This window comes from Cheilinus undulatus, linkage group 11 (assembly GCF_018320785.1).
Source record: "Cheilinus undulatus linkage group 11, ASM1832078v1, whole genome shotgun sequence".
Taxonomy (NCBI): Eukaryota; Metazoa; Chordata; class Actinopteri; order Labriformes; family Labridae; genus Cheilinus; species Cheilinus undulatus.
In genome coordinates this window covers 2646451-2668086 of record NC_054875.1, presented here as the reverse complement: position 1 = coordinate 2668086, position 21636 = coordinate 2646451, and the positions used below count along the sequence as shown (strand labels likewise).

The 21636-nt window shown below is 39.0% G+C and overlaps 1 protein-coding gene across 1 annotated transcript in view; it reads left to right on the top strand.

The window, feature by feature from the left end:
- The window catches only part of prkcz (protein kinase C, zeta), a 172039-nt gene that overhangs the window by 1945 nt on the left and 148458 nt on the right, over positions 1–21636 (top strand). The window contains exons 2-4 of the mRNA XM_041799594.1: positions 5300–5421; positions 6057–6149; positions 9034–9084. Coding sequence (XP_041655528.1) covers positions 5300–5421; positions 6057–6149; positions 9034–9084 — 266 coding nt within the window. The remainder of the gene's footprint in view (positions 1–5299; positions 5422–6056; positions 6150–9033; positions 9085–21636) is intronic.

The window sequence follows — 21636 nt, the reverse complement described above, 5'->3', positions numbered from 1 at the left end:
TAAGTGGTGAAAAGTGGCAAAAACAGCTTGAAGTAGCAATAACAGTAAGTTAAAGGTGGCAAAATAGGTCAAAAAGCAACAAAAATGGGTGAAAATTGGCAAAATGGGGAGGAAAAGTGGAAAAATGGTAAGAAAATATCAAAATGGGTGAGAATTGACCAAAAAAACGAGTTACAGTTGGGATGAAATGGTCTTAAAGTGGCAAAACCGTGACAAAAAATGAGTGAAAAGTGACTTAAATGGGCAAAAAGCAGTCAAGAGTGGTAAAAATGGGCAAAAAAAGAGGAAACAATTGGTATTTAGTGGAAGAAGGTAGATGAACTGGGTGAAAAGTGGGAAAAAATTGTGAAAAAGGGCAAAAATGGGATAAGAGTGGCAAAAGAAATGGCATAAATGGGCATAAACTAGGAAAAAAGTGGTATTTAATGATAATACGTAGCTTAAATGGGTAAAAATGAGAAGAAAAAAGGGTGTAAAAGGGCAAAAATGGGATAAAAGTAGCAAAAACTGAGTAAAAAGTTGCAAAAAAAGCCACCTCTGGCTCCAGAGCCATGCGTTGAGTATCACTGCATTATACCTTATTCAAACCTTCAGTTGTCTTTTTTATTTTTTATTTTTTGTACAAAAATCTTACTTTTCGTGCTCATGCATTTATTTTTCTTCATCAAAATGAGAATAACATGAGAAATGATCGTCCCCTTCAATAAAGCAATTGATATCAAATTTGCTGTATAAGCCAAAATCACAGTAAGATATTTTTTTCTAAATTTAGCCCTAGTTTAACTGATCTAATATTGTACTTGTTATAATACAGAATGATTTCTTGCTCATGTTTGTTAAACAACAGAAACAATGTGGAAACTAAATAATCACATTTTTAATTGCAATATTGCAGGAAAAAATTGCAGTTCGATTATTTTTGCGGACTGTTCAGCCCTAGATAAATCACACATGGTGCAAATGTGTCTCACATCTAAAACAACAGTCCACCAGAGACATGAGCAAAAGAATCCCAGCAGAGATCGCTGAACAACATGTAAACACATCCAAACACAAGTAAACACATCTAAACACCTGCTGTTTCTAGCATTCTCTCTCTATATGGTACTGATTCCACAGAGACTGAAGAAGTACAGGATTATTGTACTCAAGTTAAAGTACAGTTACTCTGGTTAAAGTAGAAGAAAAAGCACTGATTTCAGAATGTAGTAAAAAAGTACAAGAACCCCAAAACACTACTCAGCTACAGCCATAGAGTAAATGTAGTTACTTCCCACCCCTGCTTTGAAATCGAGGGTTTATGTATATGCATATACATACACTATATTGCCAAAAGTATTCACTCACCGGCCTTGACTTGCACATGAACTTAAGTGACATCCTACTCTTAATCCATAGGGTTTGATATGACGTGGGTCCGCCCTTTGCAGCTATAACAGCTTCAACTTTTCTGGGAAGGCTTTCCACAAAGTTTAGGAGTGTGTTTATGGGAATTTTTCACCATTCTTCCAGAAGCACATTTGTGAGGTCACACACTGATGTTGATCCACACCAAACTCTCTCCTCCATGTCTTTATGGACCGTGCTTTGTGCACTGGTCCACAGTCATGTTGGAACAGGAAGGGGCCATCCCCAAACTGTTCCCACAAAGTTGGGAGCATGGAATTGTCCAAAATCTCTTGGTATGCTGAAGCATTCAGAGTTCCTTTGACTGGAACTAAGGGGCCAAGCCCAGCTCCTGAAAAACAAGCCCACACCATAATCCCCCCTCCACCAAACTTTACACTTGGCACAATGCAGTCAGACAAGTACCGTTCTCCTGGAAACCACCAACCTCAGACTGGTCCAGCAGATTGCCAGATGGAGAAGCGCGATTGGTCACTCCAGAGAAGGCGTCTCCACTGCTCTAGAGTCCAGTGGCGCCGTGCTTTACACCACCGCATCCTTGGTGATTTATGGCTTGGATGCAGCTGCTCGGCCATGGAAACCCACTCATGAAGCTCTCTACCACTGTTCTTGAGCTAATCTGAAGGCCACATGAAGTTTGGAGGTCTGTAGTGACTGACTCTGCAGAAAGTTGGTGACCTCTGCACTCTATGTGCCTCAGCATCCGCTGACCCCACTCCGTCATTTTACGTGGCCTACCACTTGGTGGCTGAGTTGCTGTCGTTCCCAATGGCCTCCACTTTGTTATAATACCACTGACAGCTGACTGTGGAATATTTAGGAGCCAGGAAATTTCCCCACTGGACTTGTTGCACAGGTGGCATCCTATCACAGTACCACGCTGGAATTCACTGAGCTCCTGAGAGCGAGCCATTCTTTCACTAATGTTTGTAGAAACAGTCTGCATGCCTAGGTGATGATTTTATACACCTGTGGACATGGAAGTGATTGGAACACCTGATTTACATTATTTGGATGGCTGAGTGAATACTTTTGGCAATATAGTGTATCTGCATATCAGATACTGGTATAAATCCATTCTTCAGTTAAATTTAGCCTGAAGCAATGCTAACGCTGTTAGCTTGTTGAAGGCGATTTCCATTCTGTGTTAGCATCAAGCTATTACACTCAGTTATACATCATCTCCTAGAATCCTTGAATTTTTTAAATGAATTTTAAATAGCCTATTAGCTTTCACTGATAGACTATAGATAGATTTTGGCAGAAGTGTCAATAATTTGCTGATAACTCACACATTCCTGTCTATGACATAAATGTTAATTATATCGAAATGCTCCAAGCACAAAAACTTAGTTTTGCATTTATTTGATAATAAATAGTATGATGAAGTCCAGTGAGATAAACAGCTGATAAAATGTAAAATAACTCAGACAACATTATCGATTAAATCAAAATGATCCTCTGCTTTAAATCGAGACAAACACCAGATCAATATCAGACTTTACTGGTGTGCATGCTTTAGAGAGATCATTCCACTCTGACTCATGTGGGTGTTGACAGTATGGAGCAAAGCATGCTGGGAAGCAAGCTGTCTCTGCTCCACCTTGTCAGAGTCCAACACACAGCACACACACACACACACACTCCTGGCTGCTGTATTTCTACCTACAGCAGCATTCTTCAGGTGTTCCACAGGTTTAAAGACAAACACTTAAATATGTTTGATTCAGTCTGTAGACAGGTCGGGTCATACATGGAGTTTTGAAGAGAAATCAGCACGTCTTCACTGAGATTCAGGGTTACATACTGTTGTTTATATTGTGATGTTGATTTAAAAACAACCCCTGTCAGTCTGAACACTCTCAGGCTTAGACAGTTTACTACAGCCACTCTCCTCACAACCCCATCACCACCTCTTTAGTCAAAATCAGGACCCAAAATCCCAGAAGCCCTGGGAGGACATGGATGTTGTATTTCCCCCTGTTCTCTGTGTTGATTTTGGTGTTTTCTCAAGATTTTAAGAGTTCAGCTCTTGTTAATTTCCAGCCAGCACTTAACTTGTAGTGAAGGATTTTAAATGTCTGTGTAGTTTTATTTCAATGGCAATGAATTCCAGAGTTTACAGGCTTTAATGGAGAAAGACTGCTGCTCTTAAGTGTTTTCCTGCTATCAGCAGCACCTAGTCCTGGTGCTCTTCAATGCTGTGGCCTCACATACAGTCTGTTAACGCCACCGAATATCAGGAGTCTAGGATTTCTATTTTTGTATTTAACAGGTGTCAGTATGGTTTAATTGATGCTTTTACAATCATTTGTAATTATGAATATCTAATAACCCAGGCATTTCTTGTGTAAGGTATGATTTTTGGTGCATATTTCCCAGCCCTAGTCTGCAGTAGGACCTTTACTCTTTAGCTGCAGAGTTGTTGAGTATCTGAGCGTGCACACACACCCACACACACCCTTATTTTAAATAAAGGTTCACTGATAAGGGTGTTTGAAGGTCAGCTCTGATATAAACCTTCATACTTCCTGTTTAACATGCAGGTGTCTCCTCTTATGTGTGTTTCTAGTTTTACAGCTCCTACCCTTATAAAACGCTGCCTCTGTCTGAGCCTCTCATTGGCTGGGTGCAGGATCAGAACAAGATTAATGTTGATAAGACTGTAATGCTAGATGTTAAATGATTATCATAATCATAACCACCCCCTCCACTGCTATGAAGCATTAACACCAGGCCTGAACAAATAATGTAGAATATAAAAAAATACAGCAAGTTTCTCCTATGAAATAGATGTTAGTTTTTGTAGGCTTGAGTTAAGCATTTAAGAAGGAAAATGTACAAATGTATTTGCCTGTTTTACTTGAATTCTGTGGTAAGCTAGGAAACGTGTGATGCTGTTTCAGACTCAACCCAATCAGGATAATGCTTCCTTTAATTCTGGTTCTAAAGACTCCTTTACTCTGAGGGAACCAGCCTGTAGAGAGAGTTTACTGTTGATGAAATTTTTTCGTCAATTTTTGTCATAATTTTTGTTATCATTTTTGGGTTATTTTTTTGTACTCATTGTTTTCCTCTATTTTTAATGTAATTTTTCTCCCCTTATTTTTCATAATTTTGTCATAAATTTACATTTTTTTCATAATTTTTTTGTTATTTTTCTATCATTTTTTCTTTGATTTTTCCTGTCATTTTTATTTGGTCAATTTTTTCTTCTATTTTTTTTTTGTCTTTTTCCATCTGTTTTTTTCTGTTATTTTTTCTTTTTTGTGTGTATTATTTTCACATTTTTTTCATTGTTTCTGTTATTTTTTGTCTCTTTCATAATGTTTTTTTTTTGTCATTTTTACGCAATTTTTCTGTCAATTTTCTTTTCATGATTTTTTAATTTTTTGTCTATTTTTCATCTCTTTTTTAATGTGTTTTTTTACTTTTTTTGGTCATTTTTCCAGCTTTATTAACCATCATTTTTTCCATTATTTTTTTAAAATTTTTTGTGTAATTATTTTCACCTTTTCCCTTATTGTTTCTGTCATTTTTTTCTTCATAGTTTCTGTTTTTTTTTTGTCTCTTTTTTAATTTTTTTTTTGTGTGTTATTTTTTGTGATTATTTTTCTTTTTTATGTCGTATTTGTCAGCAATTTTTTGGTCAATTTTTCTGTCAATCTTTTTTTAATAATTTTTCTGTTATCTTTTAGTCTCTTTTTTGTCTCTTTTTTAATGTGTTTTTTTATTGTTTTGCTGGTTCTTTTCATCATTTTATTCCCATCAATTTTTAATATACCAGTTACTGTGAGTGAATCCCTCTCATGCAGCTGTCTTCGACTTGTTGGATTGTCCTGAAGGATTTCTGAGTGACTTCATCTCTGTCTGTGTGCCTGTGTTTATTCAGGGACATGCTGATCACAGACCTGGCGGCCTCGGTAACCTTTCTAGAGCTGTGCACTGAGGTGAGAGGGATGTGCAGCGTTGCCAGGCAGCAGCCGATCACGCTGAAGTGGATCGATGATGAAGGTGTGTGATCCTCTCCTCAGGTACTCTTTATCTGTCTGCACTCACCTGCTCTGGCCTTTAACACTGATGATGAGCTGTGGAGGGCAGAGAGACTGTTTACCAGGCTGCAGACTCGTCTCAGGGGGCTGGGTATTTCCCTCAGCCTCAGGATACTGTATGCATCCTAAACACGTTGATTTTGGATCATAAACATGTCATATTCACTGCAGCATCTGGTATTGGTTTCAGCAGATATGAACATATCTGATGATATTTGCAACTGATATTTTGGCTATAAATCTGCCTATCAGCTGTAAATATTTAACAAATAACTTAGTGGAGTTTTAGGCTGGACGTCTTTTTCTTTATTCATCATCATTCCTCATACTTTAAAGTTTGGTTTAAGGACTAAAATTTCCTGTAAAATGGACATTTTAAGGACTGAATTTTTAGGTCTGAACTACATTTAAATACCATATCAATATCTAACATCTCTTCGGTGCGTCTATGGGTATTGTTGTTAGACCGTGTGTTTGATGCTCAGGAGAGCAGGGATGGGACGAGTTAGCCGCTCAATACGGGAACAGCAGCTGCGTTTTCATGGGCGCCCTGTTCCTGCTATCCTTAAAAGTGCCTGCTTGTGTTTATTTGTGCAGGAGATCCTTGTACCATCTCGTCTCAGATGGAGCTGGAGGAAGCTTTTCGTATCTACAATCGGACTAAGAAGAAGTCTGGACTGCTGCTGCACGGTGAGATAGCTTTTATATTTTATATTATTCTTGTGATAGAAGTTAATCTACTGATCACAGTAGAGAAAAGAAGATTTAGGGGGTAGCTCACTACAATCATTCCTCCTTTTTGGCATTGGTAAAGGGTGGCTGAAATACAGCTTTACGTTCAACAGCAAGCCTCTGGAGGATCCTGCATCAGCAGCTTCAAATACCTACTCATCAATGGATTTTTCACCGCTGCTCTCTTAATATGATGATTTTGCCTTACAGAAGATTTCCCCAATATACCTTTATCTGAACTAACCCATCTGCGCTCTGAATCACACACAAATCTTTTCACAGTACGATTATCATTCTTCATTTTTCCTGAAACATCCACATCAGACTTTTAACACTATCTCAGGCTTTAAATCTGCAGAAATATTTTTTCTTTTTCCCATATTACATGAAACCTGTGACTTGCATCATAATGTAGAACAACCTCTTTAAGTAGTTTCCCTTTAATTAGAGTCACCTGGCTAACTAACGAGCACACCTGTCTGAGACTGATGGAAACTGACAGGAAAAGCAGCACAGTTGAAAACTTTCATTGAAAAACTAGAAATCAAATATTTGTTTAGTCGAGATCTGTTTGTTTAATGATTTGAAGCACAGCGTGTTGATGGTTTGGATATAGGTCAGGGTTTGGGGTTTTCATTTTCATGACCTTTGACCCCTTCTGCTATATTGGAGAATTAAAAACATCAAATCAAAATGCTGAATTCTAGTTATACCAATATTTATGTTGAAGTATTTATTCACCCTTAGGGATTATTTTGATGTTAGTCGCACTCAAGCTGCTAAGTGCAGAAAAGGCACTTTTCATACAGTAGCTATAAAAAGTATTATACATTAATATTTTATTCTACTTTCTTTGGGCTAATTTATTCACCTACAACTGGCCTAATTATTGATATCAAATATTCATTAATTTTCAAAGATTTGAACCCTTTGAATGGCAGTTTTTTTTGTCAGGAGGCCACCATGTTTTCCAATGAAATAATAACAGAAAAATGAATTATATTCAATATACTACATGCAAACTCATTTTTTTGTGTTTAATTATTACAGCTGGGGGTAAGTCAATGATTAGCAGCAACGTAGATTTTTGGGCTTTGTCGTTTTTTGTGCAATGTCAAATACTCACTCTCAAGCCGCTTAGTGCCAAAAAATCACACTTTTATACAACAGCTATAAGAAATATGCATTAATATTTTATTCTTCTTTCATTGAGCAATATTTATCACCTACAACTGACCTGGTTGTTAATATTAAATATTTATTAATTTTCAAATACTTTAACCCTTTAAATGTCATGAGGCCACCATGTTTTTAATGGAAAAAAGAACATTCAATTATTTTCAATATTCTACATGCAAAGTTAATTTCTATGTGTTGAATGATTAGCTGCGGCATTGATTTTTATGCATTATTATATATTGGATAGAACGTTTTTTTCTCCATATTCCAAATATGGTCAAAATTACACCATCTGGTGCAGAGTAGTAAAAATGATCTGGGCAGACCGACGCTCAGATATAATAAAACTGGTGCTGTTACTCGATTACACATTTTAATCAAGTTAATCACATCACTGTGCTGTGATTTATCATGATTAATCACAGCATTTTTTAAAATAGTTCTGGTATATTTTTAGATTTTTAAAGTTTGTTATTGTTGAGTGTTTTATTTTTTTCTTTAATTCTATGTACAGCACATTAAAGTGCTGATCAGAGTCGATACCATTATCAATACTTTCTATAGTTTGGTGGAAAGACAAAATAAGGTCAAATATTTAAACTAAAGTGGGCTTAACTGAGTAGAGCTTCAGTTAAAAAGCTGTGATTTAGTCTGTCACATCTATTGTATATCCCTCACATATAAACACACATTCACACTGTATTTATTGAAGTTTTTCATCAAAACTACATTTTCCCATTTTTATGGGAAAGAATACAGTCGTCTAATTTACTGAGGTTAACTGAATGTATCATATTTGTCTTAAGCTGGTAAAGTTTGCTAATTAACTTCAATTTTGCCGATTCCAGCGCGGATTTCTACACTGGATTAATATTGTTAACAAACAGGACTGTCTTGAAGTTTTGGAGCACTTTTCAGCGTTTATCTGAGCAGCAGAAGAAGAAAACTGTCCTGAAGCAGCTGAACAGAGTGGTATGACCATGGCTTGATCCCGTGTTGTTGTTTGCGTCTTTGCTAACATTAGTAAAGATGTGCTTTGCCTGAAGGTGGAACTTCAGACTCGTTGTGCTTTGGTGTAAAGACAGTTCATCACTGCAGCATGTACCCACAGCTTTGGTTTTATCTTCACTAACATTCTCCAGCTTTTTAAAAAGAAAATCACCATTAAGCAGACCTGGGTCTGTCTTCTCATCCATCACTGCTGGCTGTGTCTGACCCTCTCACCTCTTCACCCCCAAGCACATAAACATCCGTGCAGGAGGACCACGGGAGCAAGGGTGGTCAAACTTAGTCATCTTTTTTAACACGTTAAGGTTTCAAGATTAATCACAAACGTTAACACGCTAATGTTAACAGCCCTAAATAAAATGCATGTATTATGCTTCAATGAAGTGAGATCAAAAATGTCAGTTTGAATGGGTTTCAATGGGGCTTTTTTGCTCTCAACAGCTGTAGTGTAATTCTACTTGTTTCAGTGTATTTTAGACTGACTGTAGGAGCTGAGCAGGAAATAACAAGATCAAATGAAAATACACCATCTTGCTAAAATTCATGCCATATACGTGAACACAGCCAAAAAAGAAGAATGAAAAGCACATAAATGTGCAGAACCTCCCCTCAGGGATAAACATGTTTGTTTATATTTTTGTTGTTTGTGTTTCAGTGTTCCCCAGTATCCCAGAGCGACCCGGCATGCCCTGCCCAGGAGAGGACAGTGAGTAAACCTGCTCTGCTTTTACTCTCTGCCCCCCCCCCCTTTCTGACTCCTAATCACTGTTGGTCCTGATGCTGTTGCCATGGAAACATGTGTTAAACCAGGTGATGCTGGTACTGTATGTACCTGACACCACGCTGTGGTGCGAGTACACAGTGGGGGTGGTGGAGAGCTCTTCAGACTCTGCAGCTTTAGGGGAATCAGACATACGTTCTGTTGTTTTAGTTCTAACCTGCTGCAGCCATGACACTTAGATCAGGATGTTTACAGCTGGAATAAGGCGGTACCAGTCAAAGTTTGCCAACTGCTTCTCCTTTGTGTTGAAAATATGACAGTAAATCCGTTTTTTTCATAACTTTAATGTAAAAATAACAGATATTGTGTTGTTTAAAACGTGGTGTTGAAAAACTATCAGAGTACTCTACAATCCAAGCTGATGGCAGTGTTGAAAACCATTAAAGATTTCTCTTTCTTTTGCTTTTGGATGTCAAAGGAAATTCAGCATCCTTCATCACCAGATACAGACTCCTCCTGGACTTTTAAATTTAATAGGATACCAACAAAGTTTAAAACAAACACAGTACAGATGAAATATTTCTACCACTTTTTATAACTAAAAACTTCTTTATTCTGTATTTCCTTTAGATAAATAGTTGCAGCCAGAGTTAAACTGCTGCTTTCTTTAAATGACATGAAATTCCCCTTTAGCTCTTCTGGTTGGAGTGAGTGTGCAGGAGAGGACGTGCAGCCATTAATATCGGAGCCTCTGAGCTCCTGGGAGCATGACTGTGCTCAGCCAATTTCACAGCAGCTCTGCTGTTAGTCCAAACCATTCCTCATGTGCAGATTGTCCTGATGACCCAATCACAGCGGCAGGAAGTGGATTCACTCATGGGGGCTTTAACTTTGGAGACCTTTTTGTCCAGTTAGCAGCAGAGCTCGGTGTAATGCTAACAGGCTTAGCCAAGTGCTACTGTTGCATGTTTGTCCAAAATCACACGTTAATGAAGTTAAGAGATGAGACATGGAGGTCATACATCCAGGTGTAGTTATTGTTTCCACTAGAGGTGCACCGATTGTGAAAATCAATCCTAAAATGTCTGATTTGCAGACTGTCAGAAGAAAAACCTTCAGCATCTTTGTTGTCACATTTTTGTCCTACTATCAGCACAGAGAATATACATAACTGTGTTGTTAATGTAACCGCTTAGAAATTGAAGATTCAACAGAGTCTTAAAAAGAATGAAAAGGGTCTTAAAAAGTATTAAATCAGATGTCAGATTATCTGTATCTACTGTGTGCTGTTAGGATGACTTTTTACTTTACTTCAGCATGAAATGGAAGCACCACAGTTTCCGTGATGAACTGACAAGTGGAGAGTAAATCATAAATAGCTGCTTAGGATTTTCTGACCTTGTTTTGCAGTTGCAGGAATTTTGATTTTTAGACATTTAGAACTGGTTGGGATGACACAGACTAACCTGGTTAGCCTAGCTGTTGTTGCTAATTGCTAACTAGCAAGGTGTCGATGAAAACTGGTGTTTCTGCAGTGTTTTACCTTGTTTATTGCACAACTTGTATGAGTCATAAGTCAATTATAACCAGGTGATTTAATCAGCCCCTTTGCGTTCAGTGCCTGGTTTTGCACTGAGGTTAGGTGCAGCATATCTAGCACGATGTAGATGGACATGGCTCGAATCATTTTTGGGTAATGGGCAAAAATCTGTCTTAGGAAAGATCACAACCCAAATTTCCAAAAAATGTTCAACAATGTATGTTTAGTTAATTACCTCTGCCAAAGAGGTTATGTGATCGGGTGGGTTAGTTAGTTAGTTATTTAGTTAGTTTGTTTGTTAGCAACATAACTCAAAAAGTTATAGATGGATTTTGATGAAATTTTCAGCAAGTGTCAGGATTGGCATAAGGAAGAACTGATTAGATTTTGGGAGTGATCCGGATCACTGTCTGGATCAAGGAATTTTTTTTAAGGATTCTGTACTATTGGGAGATTGGGCTAATGGCGGAGGTCTGCGCTGTTACCACTTTACACCAGGATATGGCAGACATGAGTAACTTCAATACCAGCAGCATGTTTTTCAAAGTTTTGGAGTTTATAGAGTCTGAAAGACGCACGCCTGGTCAAAGAGACGAGTCGGAGTGTAACAGAGAGAATGACAGCGAATTGTAGCAAGAAAACTCACAATACTGGGAGGAATAGAGGAATATTCACCCTCTGCCACGACTTCCAGTCGTCCGGTGAGACTGTCAGTGCATCTGTTGGCACCAGCAGGCAATGCTTTGCCTCACCGTGTCTCCACCCCACCGGGGAGGGATTTATTGGCAAATTAGATTTTGGGAGTGATCCGGATCACTGGATCCAGGAATGTTTTTAAAAGATTCTTCACTATTGGAAGATAGGGCTAATGGCGGAGGTCTGCGCTCTCCGAGTGCTTTTCTAGATGAATATGCTGCAGGTTGGAGCATGATTAGACCAAACTACTTGATATAAAAAATAAAATGGACAAAACTGACAATTTTATAGCCTCATGCCCCATCATTATATGTGAATTTGTGCCAGTTTTCCAGGGATCTTGTGAAATGACTTCATTATCATGAGAAAAGTAGCCATTTTTTGCAAGAAAATGAGATAAATTAGTTCAAATATTGATCAAACATTTAAGTTTATCCAATTTCACAGTGAAACAGGGTAAACCAAAAGGTATCAATGCATGTCTACTCAGGACTTCAGGACTTTTGACACCATTTTATTTTTTTCAGACACCTAGTCGTGACCCAGTGGAAACTTCTCCGTGACCCACCTTTGGGTCCCGACCCACCAGTTGAGAACCACTGCCTTACACTGTCCAAATAGAGCACAGCATCCCTGGAGGGATTGTAATAATTAATCTGATCTGCATACTACTTACAGTGGCCACAACCAGAGGAGAAATGAATCTGCCATACTGCTATATTTTCCCATACTTCCTCTGGACTTACAGTAACGCTGGAGCTCAATTTAACAGCAGTTTTACGCTCATCAGCTCAGGGACATAGAGACGGTCTGAGCTTTGGCCTGATGTACAGAAATACAGCAGTGGATCAGTTATGAAACAAATTTAAAATTTCAGTGCTAATACAACAGAATAATAGGATAATTTCTCTTCACCTGGAGGGATTAACTTATCCTGGACTTGATGTAAAAATGCTTAAAAAGGTTGAATAGAAGTGGAATTAGATTTGAATCAAACCAGCCATTGTCTCTGCTCTCTCTCTCTTTCACATCCTCTCATGTTGTTTGCTGCTCTTGCTCGCCCGCTCACTCTTTATGTGCTGTGACAGCATGTTTCAGCGGCGTGTGCGATGGGAGGGGAGCCCGGTACTTTTCCCCGAGGCCAATCGCTGCTGGTTTACTGTGAAGAGCAGAGAGTGACCGTCACCCTGTTGGTAGGTCTTCACACACCGTGTGCGTCCGTGTGGGTTTGTCTGAGGATGATGTGCAGAGATGTTCATGTAGGAGTTAACACGCGTGTTGTCCTTACTGTGCTTTCTCTCTGCTGATGAGTTAAAGAGGAGTGACAGAGCTGTGTGTTTCACAGAGGAGGAGGAGGCAGATGCTGTTGTGTTTTCAAGGCTAACCCTGTGTTGATATGTCCTGATAAAATATTTAACAGCTGATATTTGGTAGGGATGTTGAAAAATTTAAGAACAAGTTCACAAAAACAAGCTACATTAACATAAGTTCTGTCTTAGCTTCTTTGGAGTTATTTTTATATTTTCCTCTGCTGAGACTCGCTACAAACCGAGTCACCATGGAGGTCAAATGCCTGTTTGTTTCTGCAGAATACTCATGAGTAACAATGGTGTTTCTCTGGAAAGTGGTACTGTTGTTTGGTTTGTAACGTCTCTGTATCAGAGACCTTTTAGAAACATTCATCCCAAAGGAGAGGAAAGATGCGTTTGTATCTGATTTCCATCTGCAGGGCTTGGTGAAATGAATGGAAACACATTTAGACCCATCGCTATCATCATGTGTTTCCAGCTGCCTGCTTGTTTTTAACTTTGTTACCTCCAACATTTTTCCACCAGTCAGTTAAAGGCGCCATTGCTCAGTGATTCCTCAGTCTGTCACCAGACTAGAACTGTCGAGCAGTCTCTATAACAGTGTTTCTCAACCCTGCTCGACCAAAGAGCCAAATTGTTAAAAAATACTTTTGCAAGAGCCACAATCAAAGTGGTGAAAAGTGGCAAAAATGGGTTAAAGTGACAAAAAGATGCAGCAAATGCAGAAAAAAGGGGTGAAAAGGGGTGAAAATAGGGAGAAAAAGTGGAAAAATGGTCAGAAAGTAAAAAAATTTGTGAGAAGTGATGAAAATAATGAGTTACAGGTGGCAAAAATGGTCCAAAAGTGGCAAAAATGTGGCAAAAAAATGAGTGAAAAGTAACTAAAATGGGCAAAAAGCAGTCAAGATTGTCCAAATTGGCAAAAAATAGGAAACAAGTGGTGTGTAATGCATAAGATAGCTTATTTGGATGAAAAGTGGCAAAAAATTGTAACCAAAAAGGGCAAAATTTGGATTAAAGTGGCAAAAATGAGGAAAAAGTGTCAAAAAAGTTGCAAAAATGGGCAAAAAATAGGAAAACGGGGGGTATTTAATAGCAAAAGGTGGCTTAAATGAGCAGAAAGTGGTAAAAAAATGGTGAAAAAGGGCAAAAATGGGAAAATAGTGGCAACAATGGGATAAAAGTGGCAAAAAGAAGAGGCAAACATTTGGGATAAAAAGGAAGCAAGTGGTATTTAATGGCAAAAGGTAGCTTATTTGGATGAAAAGTGGCAAAAAATGGTAAAAAAAAAAAAAGGCCAAAGTGCGATAAAAGTGGCAAAATGGGGAAAAAAGTGTCGGAAAGAAGTTGCAAAAATGGGCAAAAAATAGGGCTACTTAATTTCAAAAGGTAGCTAAGTTGGGCAAAATAGGCCAAAAAATGATGGAAAGGGCAAAAATGGGCAAAAAGGTGTCAAAAAGAAGAGGGAAAAATGGGCAAAAATAGGAAAAGTGGGGGTATTTAATGGCAAAAGGTAGCTTATTTGGACGAAAAGTGGCAACAAAAAGGTTTAAAAATAAGGGCAAAAATGGGATAAAAGTGTCAAAAAGAAGTTGCAAAAATGGGCATAAAATAGGAAAATTTGGGGTATTTAATGGCAAAAGGTAGCTTAAATAGGCAAAAAGTGGTTAAAAAAATGGTGAAAAATGGCAAAAATGAGATAAAAGTGGCAAAATGGGGATAGTGTCAAAAAGAAGTTGCAAAATGGCCAAAAAATGGGAAAAAGGGATGTTTAATGGGAAAAGATAGCTTAAATGGGTAAAAAATGGCAAAAATGGTGATAATGGCAGAAAGTTTCTCCTTTTTAAGGTTTTCTGGGGGAATGATATTTAAAGTTAAGACATAAAAGAGCCAAAAATCATCACAAAAGAGCCACGTGTGGCTCCAGAGACACTCGTTGAGCATCATTGCTCTATAACAAAGAAAGAGAAACTCACGTGATCAAACATGACCAGGATGATGGTAAACGTCAGCTGTAGGCTCTGGCGTCCATTATTTTGCAGCAGAAAAATTAAAAAGCAAGGAAAAGAGTTTGGATGAAATCCTGTCTGAAAACACAGTTTAGATGTGTTCAGGTTGGCTGGGATATTTGTGAGCTGTAAGACTATTTAACGTCCTCTTTCAGTAGCTGTGAAGGTATTCTACTGGAGGCAGCTGGATCTGTTATCAGAGATATCTAACATTGTTTATAGTTGGTGTTCAGGAAGGATCTGATTTAATCCTGTACAAATACTGGAGGATAACTGGATAAATAATTGGTTGCAACAAGCCTCGAGTCAGACTTTAAGCTAACTGTTTTTGCTGTGATTCAGGCAGTGTTTAGAAAGAATCAATTTTGCAACGGTGTTGGAAAATCCCAAACAATACCCAACCCTAGCTGGGAACAAATCGTTCTGTGGGCTCTTTATTTTAAGGATGCAACTAGTGACAGTTTTTATTGTCGACTCATAGTCAGCCACTAATGAAACAATTAGTTGACTTGATTTGAGCCAGAAAACGGACTTTGTCTCTTCTGTGGCACAGAGTCAAATCTCTGTTTTGATGCTTTAAATGATCCATAGACCACTGGGGCTGATAGATTTGGTAAATTTACCTCACAATGAACAGATGAACAGCATTTAACTGACTGTTCACTTTCAGTAAAGGCAGTGACATCGGCTAACAACAGACTGGACTGAGATGAACTGCTCTGTGATTTTAGATTGTAGGGTTAGAGGGGCGGGGTCATTCCCCACTGTGGGCTGATGACATCACCAGCCCACATATTTGCCCCGCCCACATTAAACCCAGCCAGGAAAGAGGTGAAAAACTTTCTAACGGTCTAAATCAAGAATTCAGTCACATGTAGATCTCAGTGTTTTCACATGTTTACAGCAACCATATTCCAACATTTCTAGAGTGTTCAGACACAAACTTTGATTTACATTTTCAGGGTCTTTAATATTTTTACTTTTCAGGTAGTGTGTGTGTGTGTGTGTGTGTGTGTGTGGGAGTTCTTTGTTATATTGGTGAGCTTTGGTGGCTGAACGTAGAAACGATGAAAGAGAATAATCCTGGTACATCACAAGTAAGCAGATCAGAAAATGAATAAGAGACAGCCTATCTAACAAAGACAGTCCAGCGTAATGTACCTTTAATTCAGCTGTGTACTAACCTGTTTAACTATGAAGAAACCTGTTTTTGTTCTGATTGATATCTCTCTAAGGGGAACTTTTTAAAGATCAGTAAATAAACAGTACACAGGATGTAGATGGATGTAGAAATGTGTCCCAGCAGAAGGTAGAGCTGACAAAGACAAGGCTTCCCTTTTAAGGCTGTGCATGTGTGATGATTGAACAGACCCCCCTCTGTGTGCAGACCGACTGATGGAGGAAGGAGGAGGTGGGACTGTTGGGATCCAGGATGATGCTCTCGGTGCAGGCTGCCCTGCCTTGCACCGGATTCTCCAGCATCCCCCTCCCCTTCTCCTCCCACAAAGTCACGCCCTTCCCCCAATAGTCCCACCCCCACCTCCTCTCTGTGCCACCAGATTTTCCCAGCATCCCCTTCTGTCAGCTGTGTGGCACCGCTGTCTCTCCAGGGAGGAGCTCAGAGCGCTGCAGCATCGCACAGGACAAGGAGGCGGGCGAGAGACACTGTGAGAGAGAGAGAGGGAGAGAGAGAGAGAGAGCATTGTACCGTTGTAGGGCTGGGAAACATGGGCTAAAACTTATACCGCAGTTTTCTTCAGCTGGATGGTGATTCATGATATGTAACTAAATATTTTTAAGGAGCAAGAGGAAATTTTGATATTATTTTAGCAGAATTTAAACTTATTGATACTTATTTGAACCATGACAGCAAAAATATTGATCTTGGATGTGTTTCCAGTGTCTTAAAAAATTAAATCCACACCAGTAAGTCTGATATTGAATGCATTTTTTTCCCATTTTTAACCAATTTTTGATCATTTCTTCTGCTAGTGGCTAATACTAAACACGATTTTGTATCCCACAATGCTTTGTGGCAGGCTGTTCCATTACCGCGTCATGTTCTGTCAAACTGAGCATGTCTCTACTCTTAAATCTCACAGGAGACGGCCTGAACCGTTCACGGTGGAGAGAAGGAGAGACAGAGAGCCCGTGACGTGTTCCTCTGTGTCTCTGCAGACAGGAACTGCTTTGAATAATGGCACAGAGAGAGCCAGTACAAAATGTCCAAGGACTTTTTTTTTGTAAATATGAAAATATGTTGAAGGGTTTTTTTTTTTTTTGTTGCAGAATCATTTTTTCCCTGTTTTGCTCCCCAAGAGATGAGAGATCAAGTTCGTGTAAAACAAGTCCATCATTTTGTCTAAGTCATTTTTTCTTTCATCTTTATAGTCCCATAACTTTATTAAAATTCTATGACTATGATAATAATATGACTAAAAATGTTCGTCGACAGGCTTTTATTTCTCCACTGTTAGTAAATCTGTCTAAAAACAACACATCTGTATCTATTCTGCCTCTCAGCTGTAGAAAGCAGAGACCCCAGGTTTAGCCGAGTGCAGAGAACACAGTACCATGATTTGGTACCAGATTTAGGAAAGAGAATAAATGCTTGGACTAAAAGTAGAGACTAAAATGTGAGGACTTTTTATGGACTGAAACTAGACTTAAACTAGAAAGGGTAGAAATGACTAAAATGTGACTAAAACTAAAATGCTAAGACTAACATTAAAAATAGCTGCCAAAATTAACACTGATTTTGACAAAAAGTCCAGGAGAGACTAAATGGTTAAAATTGCTGAGGGCTTTCTTTAAGAAACAATGTAAACATTTTTATGTAAATTATTATTCACATAATCTGTTTGATTCAGTAGATTGTTCCTAAAATGAAATAAGGGTTAAGCAATGCTAAATTCCTAAATGTTAGCCCATTAATGGCAATTTCCATTAGGGATGTGCGCAGTTAATCGGTAAAATGATGAAAATCGTTTATCAAATTAGTCGGTGTGGGATTTACTTGTCAGTTAAACTTAGTACCTATAATTTTTTATGAACACGGGCTTGAAATCCCGGTCTATAATTCTCTTTTAAACTGTAATGAATGGTGGCTGAGTGGTGGCTAAGCTGTTAGCGTGTAGTAGGAAGACCGTGGTATGTAGGCTGTCAAGGGTTAAGCTCATATAACTACTCACCTGAAATGAAAAGAAGCCAAATATCAGAGATCGATATTAATCTGCAAAGAGGAATGAAGGCGGGCGGCGCTAGCTTTTAATGCTAGCCACACTGTAGAGAGTATAGTGCTTAACAAATTTATTAGACCACCACCCAAAGTAAGGTTTATGCCACAGCTGCCCTAAATTAACAGCATTGGTAATTACCAAAATCATTTTCTATGTTTCTGCAATGGTTAATACACCAATATGTAGAAGCAAATGATATTGTTAATGCTAAAATAGAATTATTATTGTTATTCATGAATTTTCAGATTTACTGATTCACAAAAAAAAAAAAAAAAAATAGTAAAGCACATTAATATTTCTTGATTAATATGTCAAATTATAGTTATTTACTATCATTCCTGAAGAGAAAAATGAGTTTTAATGGTTGAATGTTATGCTTGTTTCATGCTTGTTTCATTTCTGACCTCTCAGAGAAGCCCAGTGAGCTGGCTCAAATTTGGGTATAAAAAGGTGAATTCAGTTTGAAATTCCTCATTCCTGTTCAAAATGGTAAAATGTGGAGAGCCCAGTGAAAATGAAAGAGTCCGAATTAAAGCACTTCATGATGCTGGATGGTCTCTGAGACAAATATGACAGGTGGTCTAATAAATCTGTTGAGCACTGTATATCAGGCTAACATCACATCTGCTGACTCAGTGACCCTGTGAGGAATTTCACTGTTTTCTCGGGATTTTCTCCTCTTTAGCCTAGTCAGTAAAACGGAATGTAAATGAGGGTTTCGCTGAATAGGGAAATAGACGCCTAGGAATATCTTTGATTTCTATTATGTATTAGCATCAAGCTAACCTGATGCATGTCTTAGAATCTTCAAAATTTTCTTCTAACCAAGAAGAAATTTTCCCAAAACTCCTAATATTGATGTCTTTTCAAATGAATATTTAAGTTGTAATATATAAAGCAATATTTATAATTCCTGTCATATATAAACTCAATTAAACATGCTTTATTGATGCATTAATAACACAGTAATACCAATAAGTCACCCTCATTATACCCTTGTTAATAAAGCTTTACAAATGCATCAGCTAAGCCTTTATAATTTTTTATACAAATTACATTAAAACTAGTTAAAACTACTTCTGATGAAAAGTTAAGTATTAACTCAGGCTTTATCATGTAATTATACAGAAATATTATTGAACACAAGGCATCTGTTTTTTTCTAATGAGAAATTATCATTTATTTGTTTTCTTTTGTTTTATTTCAGAAACATTTATTGTTAAATAAAATCTTATTAAACTTATTTGAGACCACCAGCGCTCTACAAGACTGTGGCTGCAGCGAGACACTGACATAGTTAACCACAGTGTGCTGAAAGGGACAAAAAGCATGCTAATAAAAAAAATCTGTGCAATAATTATGGACTTCAATTTATTGCAGTTAATGCCAACAGCCCTAACATTGATAGGTGATAAATTGTTGACATATTGCCCAGCCCTACCTTGCAGATGAGATCTTAATTTACAAACCAGGCCCCTCATTTTTTCTGTTCCTCTATTTTTGTCTGAGCTGTCCTCGCTTAAAAAACCAGAGCGATACAGCTTCATCGAGGGTATCCAGAGGACGAGAAAGAGAGGGAGGATAGAGGAAATAAAGGCAGCTCTATCAGCTGAGAGAGAGAGAGAGGGAGAAAGAGAGAGAGAGAGGAGGGAGGGAGGAGGAGGAAATAATTTAATAAATCCCAGGGAGGAGAGAGAAAGAGGGAGGGATCGTCACAGAGAGAGAGAGGGAGGGAGGGAGAGGAGGGGATGTAGCGGTGTGTATCCTCGCCGGCTCACCACACAAACACTCACACATGTCCGCACACGCACACTTAGCCTGGATAATGTGCTGAAAGAGCTGGAGAGGGAGGAAGAAGAAGGCAAACCGGTGAGCTCTCTGTCTCTGCATCCTTCATCTTCTCATCTGTGTTTCCACGGAGACAAAGCGCCGTCTCCTCCGTTGTTTTCTCTCTGTGTTCGTGGTGCCGTGATTAGCATGTGTGATTGATTCACGCCCGGCCGCTCGCCGTGTCACGCACTGCAGGCAGGGATGGTGTGCATGCGACCTGCTAGCTGAGCTGCTAACGCGGCTGGTGCCGGAGCCTGGCTGGCTTCCTGCACCGGAGGCTGTCTGGCAGAGAGCTCAGAGGCTGCACCTGCCTGCCAGCGGGCGCGACATGCTGTTAGTGTGCATATGTGTGTGTGTGGAGGTGGCATTGTTGTGGTAGTGGGTAATTTAACCATTACATCAGGCGGTACTGGAGTGAAGGCCGTCCACATCCTGATAGAACGGCTGCGATGCAGGTTTATGGCACAGGAGAACACCGGCTGGTCTTTATGCTTGTTTTTCAGAGGGTCCATCCTTCTGAAGAGTGAATTTCTGCCTCTAAGTGTTTTATTGTATCATGAGGAATGATTTTAGGGAGGAATAATGAGATAAAATCGGAACAATGGCTGCAAAAATGCAGAAACATTGACCTTCAGAAACCTTTTGATGCACCTCTATCTGCCTAGACAGCAGACAAACCAAAATGTCGCTGTGTTTCTGTGGAGGATGTATATAAATGCATGCATGTGTGTGCATGGAGGGGCTCCATGTGATAGCTCACCTGGTGTTAAAGCACAGTGGTACAGGAAAGGCAAGGGTTGCCATGATACCAGAATGTTGAACCTAAATCTGTTGCTCATGAAAATTCAACCATAATAATGTTTTTGCAAAACTACAAAAACAAAAATAAAAGCCATATGCTCCCAATATTAAGTCATTGTTGTTTTTAACGATATAGAAAATTCTCACACCTGTCTAAATCGTACGAATTCTTCAACATGTTAGCATTGAAACGTTGCCAATCAGCGGGTTTAAATGCATTAGTCAGGCTAACAACAAACTCATGTAAACATGTAAACCTAATTTATCCTTCTGAGTCAAAGCTGGTCAAAGCATGTAGACGACATGCACCTTCTTAAAAACATAACCATAGGGGCGCAGATGACTGAGCAGTTACGTGTCCCATATGCAGGCGGTAGGCATTCAAGTCCAGCCTGTGGCTCCTTTCCTGCATGTCTCCCCCAGTCTCTCATCCCTGTTTCTGACTTTATCCACTGTCTTCCTCTCTGAATAAAATCATTAAAAGAACCCCAAAAGATGTAACCATGCATCGAAACAATCTAGATCACACAACCGGTGATTGGTCCAGTGGGTAGCACTGGTGACCACCAATCTCCATGTAATGTCCACAGTAGGGATACGCAGTATTAAGGTCATACCCTAGCAGGAGTATTAAGAAATAGCCACGGTATTACTTTGAGTGCTGTCATGTCATGTTTATAGTAAGTACCTTGCCACTGCCTGTTCAATTCAGTCAGGACCATTTTGTCAAGAAACAAACATAATTTGCGGCTATAAATATTTCTTTATTAGCAGTTACGAATTAGCATGTATGGTTGCTGTTTATATTTGGCGGTGCGGCTGTTCTGTGGTCTCCCTGCCCTTCAACGAGCCTACGTGGAAAGCATTAAGCAGGAACATCACACATTCCTGCTCTTCCTATGCCGGTAAGGAAAGCCTGAAGCAGGGAGAGCCGAGCAGAAGTGGAGTAAAAGAGGAGCTGGGGTGTAGGAGGGTAGCAGGAGCAGCTTGCAGAGAGTAGCAAGGCAAGAGCAGTTAAATATGGCACCATGAGTGCAATTAACCACCAGCGTGCTCAGAGTCAATCAGCTGGCAGCCAGCTGATGAGGGCTTGCTGATATTAATTATGGCGC